At 32.1% G+C, this 11729-nt stretch overlaps 2 protein-coding genes across 5 annotated transcripts; both read left to right on the top strand.

The window, feature by feature from the left end:
• Nucleotides 1-102: 102 nt before the first annotated feature.
• On the top strand, nt 103-4221 carry LOC128883893 (uncharacterized). Its single transcript, XM_054136748.1, has 12 exons — nt 103-776; nt 847-1396; nt 1468-1755; nt 1803-1997; nt 2068-2349; nt 2404-2499; nt 2559-2672; nt 2733-2924; nt 2984-3136; nt 3227-3370; nt 3434-3806; nt 3858-4221. The coding sequence occupies exons 1-12, from the start codon at nt 220-222 to the stop codon at nt 4043-4045; spliced, it is 3132 nt and encodes a 1043-aa protein (XP_053992723.1). The 5' UTR covers nt 103-219; the 3' UTR covers nt 4046-4221.
• An 87-nt stretch (nt 4222-4308) lies between these two features.
• On the top strand, nt 4309-9980 carry LOC128883840 (uncharacterized). 4 transcript variants are annotated; one of them, XM_054136632.1, is made up of 20 exons: nt 4309-4842; nt 5163-5335; nt 5384-5541; nt 5597-5727; nt 5786-5902; nt 5974-6075; nt 6138-6177; nt 6221-6342; nt 6404-6596; nt 6817-6975; nt 7031-7345; nt 7462-7531; nt 7589-7806; nt 7986-8200; nt 8254-8345; nt 8398-8586; nt 8646-8781; nt 8925-9002; nt 9050-9185; nt 9277-9980. In XM_054136632.1, exons 1-20 carry the CDS (start codon nt 4717-4719, stop codon nt 9867-9869), a joined length of 3363 nt encoding a protein of 1120 aa, XP_053992607.1. In that variant the 5' UTR covers nt 4309-4716; the 3' UTR covers nt 9870-9980. The 4 variants fall into 4 exon arrangements, with proteins under 4 accessions (XP_053992607.1, XP_053992606.1, XP_053992608.1 ...); XM_054136631.1 differs by having other exon boundaries at nt 9050-9197; XM_054136633.1 differs by having other exon boundaries at nt 9132-9185; nt 9277-9418.
• Nucleotides 9981-11729: the final 1749 nt, after the last annotated feature.

The raw sequence follows: 11729 nt of genomic DNA, 5'->3' as shown, positions 1-11729 counted from the left end.
GAAAAATTTAATTATACAACTCCGGATTTTAAACGTGCTGTTGTAAACTCTATAGTTAAAAAAAATTCATGTATACTTTGGTTTACTAAAGTATTAGTATAACTAAAAGAAACGTGGTGAACGGATATTGTGATTGTGTACCACATACTAAATTAGAGTTTACAGTTTCACCTGAAACCTTTATCGCAAAAACCGTGAATTTGACGAAAATAGACTTCAATGTCGTCGTATACGTTTGCAAACGTATGTGGTGCACCTTTTGAAGGAGGTCAAATAACGTTTGATAAAACAGGAAACTGTTTGCTAGTTCCTTCCTCAAACCGAGTAACAGTTTACGATTTACGTCAAAATCGAGTGCAAACATTGCCGTTTGAAGCGCGTCAAAACATTCAATATATTTTATGTTCACCAATTATGAATATTCTTATAACGATAGACGTAATAGGCAGAGCTGTTGTTGTGAATAGTACAAATAGTGTGATTTTGAGTCGATTCTCGTTTTCTCATCCCATTTCGGCAGCAAAATTTTCATCGTGTGGAAAGTATTTAGCGACAGCGTCTCAAAAAGCATTGAAATTTTGGGATGTTCCTACAATGGAAAACCGTTGGTTTTGCTCGTTACGTCGGAAAATTCAACATCATGCTGACACTATTGTTTCTGTATGTTGGAGTTGTGATTCCGAATACGTTTGTACTGGTTCAAAAGATTTAACAGTGCGCATATTCAGTTGCAACCCTAAAGAGGGTTTTAAGGTTTTGACATTTGTAGAACATCGGTTAGTTTATTCACCACATCGTTTTCTTTTTCCCAATTGTAATGTTTATTTTTTTAATTAAATTCATTAGATCGCCTCTTTGCGGAGCATTTTTTAGCCAAAATATGAAATACGTGATAGGTGTCGCGACTGATGGAACTATGATTTCGTGGAACTGGATGACGGACGTTGAAAAACATGAACAGGATGAAATACTTGGGAGTTCAACAGAAAATAGAGCTTTTTCTTTACAAAGAGTTCCTACTCATTCGTTAAGCAAAGATGATGAAAAAAATGTTCATCGGGAATTAAGAAAGAAACGTCTTGCCGAAAATTTTGAAACAAAACAAAGTGATAATTCCGAAAATAAAAATAAGCTACCAGATTATTCCAAAGGATCTTGGAAGATGGAGTGCAAGGTTTTTTGCAATCAGTCTGGTGGTGCACTTATATCTCAAGTTGCCTATAATTCTTTAATAAATCTTCTTGCCACTGGGTTTAGTAATGGTCTAATTTGTTTATATTCGACACCAGATTTCGCAGCACTTTACACATTATCCATTGGTAACTCTCCTTTAGATGCTCTTGAGATAACGTCTGACGGAGAATGGTTGGCTATCGGAAATTCTTACGCTGGCCAGGTACGTGAAATTTCTCCAAAATTAGTTTCGACTTTAAATAAATGAGAATATGAATGTTCTTGTTTTAATAGATTGTCGTTTGGGAATGGAAAAGTGAAACCTACATTTTAAAGCAGCAAGCACATGGAACGGGTATACGCTGTGTAGCTTGTTGTCCTACTCTGGATAGAGTCACTCAAAACCGTATAGGAGGTGACAATAAGAGCTCGTCGTCTTTGGGATTAATACAAAGGAGTGTAGCTGTAGCAACGGGTGGAGAGGACGGTAAACTGAAGTTGTGGGACTCCGTGTCTGGATTTAATTACATGACATTCACTGACCATGTGGCTCCAATCAATGATATCGTATTCACACCACAAGTATTTGGTTCTGCGTCATTTTTAAAGAATTGTATTGAAAAATGTAGGGAAACGCAGTCATATCGGCGAGTAACGATGGAACCGTTCGTTGTTATGATCTAGCACGGTATCGTTGTTTTCGAACGTTTAGTAGCACGCAAAACGGAATACAATTTTTTTGCCTCGCTATTGATGGAAGTGGAGAGTTGATTGTTGCGGGTACTAGGGGAACGGAGTACAGCCTTTACGTATGGTCACTACAGGTGCACTGTCTTTTAAAGTGTCTTTCTTATTTAAGAAGTCTTAATTTATTATACATTTAAATAATATCAGACGGGAAAACAAATCGAATATTTGTCCGGACACGAGGCTTGCATTTCATGTGTTATGTTTGACCCTCATCCTAATCGTTCGGGTACATTAATTTCAAGTTCTTGGGATAAAACGTTAAGGGTTTGGACATTGTTTGGTCGTATTGGCAAGGGAGGAGAAGCTGAGCCTTTGTGTCATTCAAGCAGTGTTCTTTGCTTAGCGTTCGATCCACGAGGCAATAATCAAATTGCGGTGTCAACATTATGCGGAAATATATGGTTTTGGAATGTTCAGGATGCTACAGTATGATTTTATAAGTCAATGTCAACTGTGGTTTGTACATGCTTTCTGCATCAGGTACTTGGCAGTATTGACGGTTTACGTGATATAAAATCGGGCCGAAATGTTTCTGATAAGTATGCAGCTAACAATTCCCGTAGTACATCTGAGAAGGTATTTGAGAAAGTTAAGTGTAGCTATATTATATTCTTATACTGGTTTTTATTTTTTAGAAAACAAACGCTACTTCTGTGGGTTCTGGAGTACTACAGAATCAACATTTTACAACAATTGTATACTCATCCAACGGTTCATGGCTTTTGGCAGCTTCCCAAACTTCACCTCGGGTAATAATTACTATTTTTCTCAATGTTTGCGTTAGATAGATGAATTCGTATGACTGTTAGGTTTGTATCTACGCTTCGGATACGCGTGAACTTTTACATTCAGTATCTTTGTCTAAGAATATCTCATTTGATAGCATATTGATAGAATTGAACTCCAAATTGATGACTGAAAGTGGATTCTCTATACAAGAAATTGATGCATCTGATTCGGACGAAGATGAAGTGACACGACAACAAAAACGAATTCAACAGGTAAGAAAATGATTTTATATTAATTTTTTATTTCATTGTAATAAAAAAAAAACTTTTAGCATAAAGCATTGCCTGGTATTGAAGTTGGTGATTTAAAACCGTTGCATGAGCGCAAAAAATTTAAAATATGGAAATTAGCTTTCTCTCAGGATGGTCAACAATGGTGTGCTGCCACCAGTCATGGATTGTTCACTTTTTCTCTAGACTCCAAAGTAAACGCTTGTTTTCTCTTTTAACTAAAACGTTTTCATGATTTTTTCTCATCTTACAAAAAAATTTGTCATTCGCTGTTATTCTTATAGAACTGTATGGCTTTATCTAATCGTTCCATGGGAAGTTATCAGGCTTCAGGAATAAGTTCTTTAGACACGTTTCGACCTAATTTAATAACTAAAAAAGTTTCACCCGAGAGTATCCTTAATGTTTTAAAAAAAAATCCTGCTCAAGTAGGATTTTTTTTTTAAGTATTACCAATTGACAACGTTATGAAATCGTTACTTTACTGTTAGGCAATGATACTAGCATTAGGCTTAAACGATTTTATGTGGTTATCTCGCGTCTATGTATCTATTCCATACAAATATATTGGTGTAGTTGTTGAATCAATTCCTCCACTTTTTCTTCCTGCTTTATTAAATTTTCTACGTATATGTTTAATGGAACCAAGTCAAAATCAAATTAACGAAGATATTAATTTATCTACCCCTGACTTGTCAACATCTCTTGGTGGAAGTCCTCATCTTCAATTTCATTTACACTGGCTAACTTGTATTTTATCTTGTCATCTTTCTGTTTTACAACAAATCGATTGTAAACATGAGATTTACAAAACGAATCATGACAGCATTCAAGATAAAAAAGAAGTTTCGTTATTTCAATTAGGTAACACTTCATTTCTTGTGTGTGTTGCATGTTGCCGTTTTTGTGTTTTAGACTCTAGTCGAACGGATCTGTACAGTATATGTTTATTGTTACTACGCAATGTCCGAAAAATTCATTCAAATTTAGGATCACTTTTTAAATTGAATCTTCATACTTTAGACGCTTTGTTGTTATTTAAGAACGTTTCGAAAGCTAGGGAATGCGTCGAAGTAAATAATGTTGATTTAACAATGTCATAAACACATGGCAAGTACAAAGTGTTTTTTTGTGCAAGTTTTCATTACACTACAGCATTGACTTAAAAAAATATTTAAAGTGCAATAGAGTGTAGTTAGGACTAAATATACTAACAACTTATAGCAATGCGCTGTTTTTTTTTATGAAACTATTACAAAAAAAAAAAATCGCCTAACGGTTCTGCATGTGCTGTTTATTATGTTTAAGTTTATAAGGCTAAGAATGTTTATAATTTTAAACAAAAATTTTAATAAACTGTCAATAATATGTGGTAATTTTATAGCTGTTTATACCTGGTAGCACTTTACAAAGTATAGGTAGTTTTGGTATAAAATAAAATGTGTTCGGAAAGTGGATTTATGACAAGATGTAGTAGAATGAACGTTGAATCTTTATAAGAATTAGCGTCACCTTTTTTTAACTTGAGCAAGTTCAAAACGTCAGAGTTATTTTTCATACTGCAACATATCAATAGTATAAGTTGTGTTTACTTTTTGGTTAACACCTCATTCCTTCTCAATACAACAAAATTTTGAGTAAGGGATAACAGGTTTTTTTTTGACTCAAAAAATCTTGCGAAAATCACATTTTACAGTAGCTATTTTGATATTATTTTTTGATTGTTTATATTCAAAATAAATGAATTTTTATTAAACATATCGCTAAACCATCAATGTTACTCAAGAATTTTTCGGTGCTACCCACTACCGACGTTTGCAAGCGTGAATGTTCAAATAATTCAATGTCCGCTCATAATTATTCTTTAGAGATTCTTTTGGATCAAGAAGATATTCTGCAAGTAAACATTTTAAGTGCATTGAGCAGACATGTTATTTTAGCGGCGTAAACCCTTATATTGCCAAATCTACTATGTAAAAATAACAAAAGAAAATTCTTTTTTTTTAAAAGACGTTTTCTAAAGAATCCTTTCATGCTTTCATTTGCAATTAACAAATGGTGTCTTTTTTTTCAATTAATAATGCATTGTGAAAAAACAAGTCATGTAAAATTTTGTATACACAATTCTTTAGTTATTAGTAAAAGTGATTTCATCTATTATCTTCAAAGAATAAATTCATAAAGGTTATTAATTTTTTGTTAATGTTGCTTTTTCTTTAGCAAATTCAAATGAATAGTGTCATTGCTGACTTCGTATTACTCCCTACGACATTGTATCGCCTTGTTGCATATTGCACTCAACTTCCCTTACCAAATGCTTCTGAAGCAGAATGTTTTCGATATCCTTTTTTGTCTTGCGAATTGTTGTGTACTGAATCACCCTCATTTTTAATGTAAACTCTCAATCTAATTTATTGATACAACCGACATTTCATTTTCAGGCGGTTCTTTGACAATGATTGCGCACATGTTTTAGAAGCTTTATGGAATTTTTTAGCACCTGAGAAAACAAAAAAACGACGCTTCTGTTCTTCTTGTAGATCAACAAGTTCTTCAAAGTCCTCTTATTTGAATACAAGAAGACGTCACTCTTTAGCAGGTAAAAATAATTTTTTTTTAATTTTTATATTATGCTTTAACAACTTAAAAAAAAGATACTAACATTAGTAAACCCTATAATTGGACAAGCACAAGAAAAACAAGTTCTAAAGCCGTGAATGATCCTATTCTGTGTGGTTACTTTAGTCGTATTGTTGCGGCAATGTATCACCAGCAGGCTGGTTTGGTAAACAAGTGCTGTATCTGAACCTGAATACAAAAAAAAATTTCTCACAATATTTCAGCTAACTGTTTACCTGAAGAAAAAAGAGTGGATTTTACGTCAATTGCTTCTATGCTGTCACCAACGCGCTATAGCAGACTTAGTTAGCGGATTCCTTTTACAAGACACAGTTTCGTTAGTATGTAGTTTTTAAATGGGTTTCAAAACGAACATAAGCTTTCTTTAAAAACATGGTTTTTTTTATTTCAGACACTTTATCATCCATCAAGAGTTATGCTAGCTCTCTTAGTGCTTATAAGAGAAGATGCTTTATTTCAAGAAAGTGAATTATCAATGGATTTGTGTTTCCGGGTAACTTTAATTTATTAAATGTTCAAATTTTAATTTCTAAATAAAATTATTTTATTCTTTAGAGGCAAGAAAATATTTTATTTATTTTGGAGCAAATTTTATGTATGTAAAAAAAAAAAAAAATGGTGTCAATGGTATTACATAGTCTTAGAAAATGATGGGGAGTCTTTTTCCCTTCACCGCAAAAATTTACATTTCGAAAAATACATTTTATCTTTAACATGTCCGACAGCATGCAAAATTTTTTTACAATGTTTGACGACTTTTGTAAGCTTCTCATTTTAAAAGTATACTTTAACTCAAAGAATGTGTAATGGTTTGTTATTAGAGTGTTATAACCATAAAGGTGATTGTTAGAATTCTATCTTTGTTAAACTCTGTAACTCGATATCTGAGGAATAAAAGTTTAAACAAACAAACTTTGTGTTCATCAAGTGATCAACACAGTTCTAAGCAGTCGTTTTTTTTTAAAACTTTTTTCTCAAAACCTCTAGGATCCTATTCCTTGACTTCTTTTTTAGGTAAAGTAACGGAGCTATTTCAATTTTATTTTTTTGAATTCACGGTTGAACAAAAATCTAAAACTTACGTTTTTTGTTTGTAGTTTTTTATTTTGAATAATACTCTATAATTTTATTTTTATTTGATTAGTGTAACAAAATAGAACAAGTTTATAACTAAATTCATGACTACGTTCTATCGTGGTTGTATAGTAAACCGATTCCTAATTGTTTTTTCTAGATAGCGATTCCAATGAAAAAAATACAAAAACTAGCCTACCGTTGAATGATACGGATTGTGGCAATGAAGCCTGTAAAAGCGTTTTTGATAAATCTAATGACACAGTAAAGGATTCATTAAATGGAAATATTTTGTTTAATGAAGCTATCAAAAATATTTGTAGGCCTTTTAAACTTATTTTTGTGAAATGTTTTTTATTTTAATTGGTATCTAGTCAGGTATGAAACTTCTCGTGATTTTAAAATATGGAAGTATAACCCGGATGTTTTGTTTTTGAAACCCTGTTTATTGATGTATCATAACGAGAAGGCATGGAACCACATTCCAGAAGAACTTGAAGTTTTGGCACATTGTTTTTTTTTGGAAAAATGGATTGCCCCATTTTTTCAAATTATATTCCAAAATATAAATAAAAATTTGAGTGAACGAGAAAACGTTGTAAAAAAACTAAACCAATCTGGAATCGGTAGCAAAAGTTCCAATTCAACAAGTGGCGGTCATAACAGTGACGATGAAGAGTGTTCTATAAGTAAGTTGTACATTAAAAAAAAAATAATTGCACAATCAAAAAAGTTTAATTCAAATCAGAACTCCAGTTGTCATTCAATACAAAAAGTAGACGTGTCTTTATGTTGTCATTTTTAGCAATGCCGACAAAAACTAATAAAATGGATTCTTCAAAAGCGTTGTTTTTTGATACAACAGTATTGTTGCCGTATGTTCGTTTAATTTTTGTTCAAACCTCACTCCTTGTCATGTTAAAATGCTTTAGAACACAAGATAGTCAAAAAGATGCCGAGATTTTTAAGATCCACCCAGTTGACCATCTCTCTAGTAATTATCATAAGAACATTACGGGTTTCGAAGAAAACCTGTCAAAAGAAAGCCAATCGCTGTTTCAAAACGATGAGAAGATATTGTTGGAATGTACTCAAAACACCGAAAATGTTTTTATAAACGATTCCAGGGATCCCCATACTATGATTAATGGTATTTTGAAAATTAGTAAAAAAATAATGTGTAGCGTTGTTAAACAAGAAAATATTTTTTTCATTAATCTTATAACATATTAAATGCATGTTTTGATATATATTTTATCATACACTAGCAACATTTATATCATACAGAATATGCAGTCATAAAAAATACGATGTGTCTGTTTTTCTTAGGAACTATGCAGCATGAAAAAAACAATTCGATTTCAAGAACACTCAAAAGCTTAAATTTTTTTCTAGATAACGACAATCAAAACATGAAACCCAACACTAACAAAACAACGAATTTTCTAGTCCATTTGCCTTATGGAGCTTATCCCCGTATCGGCATTGAATGTATTAGTATTCTTAAATTAGCTACCATTTTGCTGCAGGGCACAAAAGAGTCGGTACAAAAATTTTATTTTATTTTTAGTTGCTTTCAATTGATTGTTTGATTTAGAGGTTACTGATCGCTACACCAATTTTTCTAAACACACTCGTCCGTTGGTTTGTAATGAATCATTGGAACACTGCATTACATATAGCCATTGCGTACGTTAATAGAAAAAAATTAAAGTTGTCTTTTCACATTTTTTATTTCTAGTGAAATTTTCCAGTCAATTGTTTTAATGGAAAACCCATTGCAAAAAATTGAAGTACTTTTGCAACCCGATTCACGTTACACAGTTCAAACTAAAGACAATGTTAAAGAGGAAAGACAATGTAGTGAACATATCCTGACTGTTTTGCTGATGAAGACCCATTTGTTGTCACATATGACGGACATTATTAAGTAAGGCCAAAAAACTAAACGGTCTTGTTTTTTTTTCAACAAATGTCCAACTTTTATAGAAACTACAAACAAGTGCGTATGGAAAAAAATATTCATATTCGTCGAAAAAAACATACCAACTTTATAAAAGGGTCTTTCATCCATACGCTTCACCTTGCGTCATTAATATGTATCAAAACGCATGAGTATCCTAAGGTATGAAATGAAACGCGTCAATGTGCGTATGACAATATTATATCACTTATTACATTAAGAATTCGTTAGACGTGCACATTTTCGTCTACAGTACCTTCAAACAATGGTTTTCAAAACTGTCCTCTCATTTTTGCGACGTGTAGGAGTTACAGGATTTTTTGCGACTAATTCCAGAGTGGTCTGATGTTATAGATGAAGTCTTACGGTTTTCAAATACGTTGGTATGTTTTTTTATATTGGTCGCATTTAAATCGGTTGTAAACGACAGAGGGTGCCGCTAGGAGGTGAGGCCCCCAAAGTCGAGAATGAATCGTTAAAACGTCAAGAGTATATACTTCCTCTTGGTTTAGGATGTTGGATTCCCGGTTACAAAAGATTAAGTAACAAACAAGAGGGTTGTCTGGGTAGGCACATTGGTAATCTTACGTCATAAAAAAATAGTTATATTGTTTTACTAAACACGAATTTGTTGTGTTTCATGCTTGATTGTTTCAGAGAAAAATAAATTAAATTTGGATTTGAAGGCTACAGAAGAGTCTAATTTATTTAGTGATGCATTCAAAAAAGAACAAGGGTGTGAACGACAAATTGACGACACTTATGTGAATGTTAACAGCTGTAATAATAAGAATTTTATTTTCAAGAAATCAAGTAGCCATGAAGAGTGTGGAATTGATCTGATCAGACATTTAAATAATGACATGGTTTCTCACAAGTCAAACGATGATGGTCATTTATTAAAACGAACAGTTCCTAGTAATGTGTGCGATTCCACTAAAATTAGTATGAATACTTCTTTTCTTCATCCGCCTACTCTAAAATCGTTCGACGCAGTACAAATGGAAGATATGGTTCGTAGTAAGGATTTTAATTTTCTTTCTTCAGCAACATGTACAGATTCAGTAGATGATTTATCATTTACAATCGAGTCGATATCATTTACAAAACCATTAGATAGATGGCTAGGTGATTTAAGACTTTCTTTTCATCAAAAAGAGAATTCGGATGACTCTTACTTGATTGATTTAATGTCACGCAATGTTTCAGTAGCGCAAGCACCTATAACAGAAAATCAAAAAGATTCCTAGTTCCTTTTTTTTATTTGTTTTCTTTGATCTTTTTTTTAACTTTAAGAAGCGATTTTTTTTTAAAATATACAATAAAACCTTTGTGCTATACACAAGTTTATTAAAGTTGATTTACAGTAAAACTCGTTTTTTTATCTTATTTTATTTCCTTTTTATATAGAGTACGTTTGATTTATGTTTTGTAAAGGTTTTGTACAAAGATAGACATTTTGTTAAAAAAAAAATTGAATACCGTAAATCATTCATTTCTATAGCACACTGATGGAAAAGAGAGAAAAGTATTCAAATATATTTCGACCAACGTTTTTTTTAAATAAAAGTCTATTTTTTTAAAAAAGTTTTGCAAAACAACTAGTTATGGAAAATTTATTACTTTTTTTTGTAATGTACATATGGTTCATAATAAATTTCTATATAATGTAAAAAATTAAACTCTATACGAAAAATTAAAGCACAACTGTGAACATTTTAAATGATAACCTGTAGCTTTTTAAAAAAACATTTAACTTGAGCTAAAATTCTACTGTTACCCGCAAATTCGCACTTTTTATAAACGCTCAAAAATAAAAAAAAATGTTTACAACGTTTATTTAACTTTGTCAAATAAGTTTCGGACTAACCCCAAAAATTTTCAGTTAGGAATATCATTGTCATATGAAGTTTTTAAAATAAAATCGAAGATTTTATAAAAACTTGCTGTCCACACAGCTAAACAGGTAATCAAGCAATCTTTTGGCATTTGTTAAGAAGAACTGAAGAAAGAAAATTTCAATGTTGGATTTGATTTTTTTAAAATAAACGACAGGTTATCAAATTGATTTAGAGTTAAAACAAAACAGATACTGGTAGAAATATTCGCAACAATTTTAGAGAAAAAGACACACACACACACACATTTCTCCAACATTTAAAATTGTTATAATATATCTTTTTTTAAAACAATGATATCACTAGGGAACGCTACTGTTTGTAGTGATGAAGCATTTTATGGTAATTCAAATGATTTAAAAGAGATTTGGAAATTCAAGGGAAGATTTTGGAATTCGTTTATTAGTGAATTCAAGGTACATAGTTAGTTGTGAAATTATCGAAAAATGCTTCTCTACATTAGGTGATATCTTACATAGAGGACATGTTGTTTTTAGACGAGGAGGTGACCAAGTACGATCCGTGTCCTGATACGTTGTATGCTCCTTGGTTGCCACAATGTGCATCACCTACCTTTGGCTGTTTGCAGCGTTTGAACTATGTATGGAGCACTTATTGCAAACGCTGTGTTAGCAACAGGAAAACGCCTCAAGTAAATTTTATTTATCTTTTTTTATGCTATTGTATTTAACAAGTAATGTTTCAGATGCTAGATCTTCGTCGTTCTCAACTTGAAGAGTATACACACCTAGCCGAATCTATGCAAAAATGTTTAGATTTGTGCTTCATGCCTAGATCGGGTGTCTCAATGGATTATTATCCATCTTTTCGATACCGTTGTATTATCAGTGTTTTTTCCTGGTCCATTTTTTTAAAAAAAGATTTTGAAACTTTTCTATTAGCGCTGACAAAAGCTTCAATAGATTTACCACCAACTGTTGTTGTTGTTTTGTTTTCTAATGATCGGTTGTGGAACGGAGAGCTATTTTGGAATAAGGATGATTTTATTGTCGCTCTTACTGTACGTTTCTTTTTTCTACTCAAGCATAGGATCTAATACTCATCAATTAAAACCGTTATAAAAACAAATTTGATTTTATTAATGGTTAAAAACAATAGAGATAAATACTGCTGTGGTGTTTTAGACTTTTTTAACCAACGCATGCACAACGCATAACTCGGTTCACGTTTGGTTAACCACCAAGTTTTCAC

The sequence above is a fragment of the Hylaeus volcanicus genome, unplaced genomic scaffold (genome assembly GCF_026283585.1).
Source record: "Hylaeus volcanicus isolate JK05 unplaced genomic scaffold, UHH_iyHylVolc1.0_haploid 12237, whole genome shotgun sequence".
NCBI lineage: Eukaryota > Metazoa > Arthropoda > Insecta > Hymenoptera > Colletidae > Hylaeus > Hylaeus volcanicus.
Note: the sequence above shows the minus strand (reverse complement) of the source record. Positions and strands in the feature narration are given on the sequence as shown.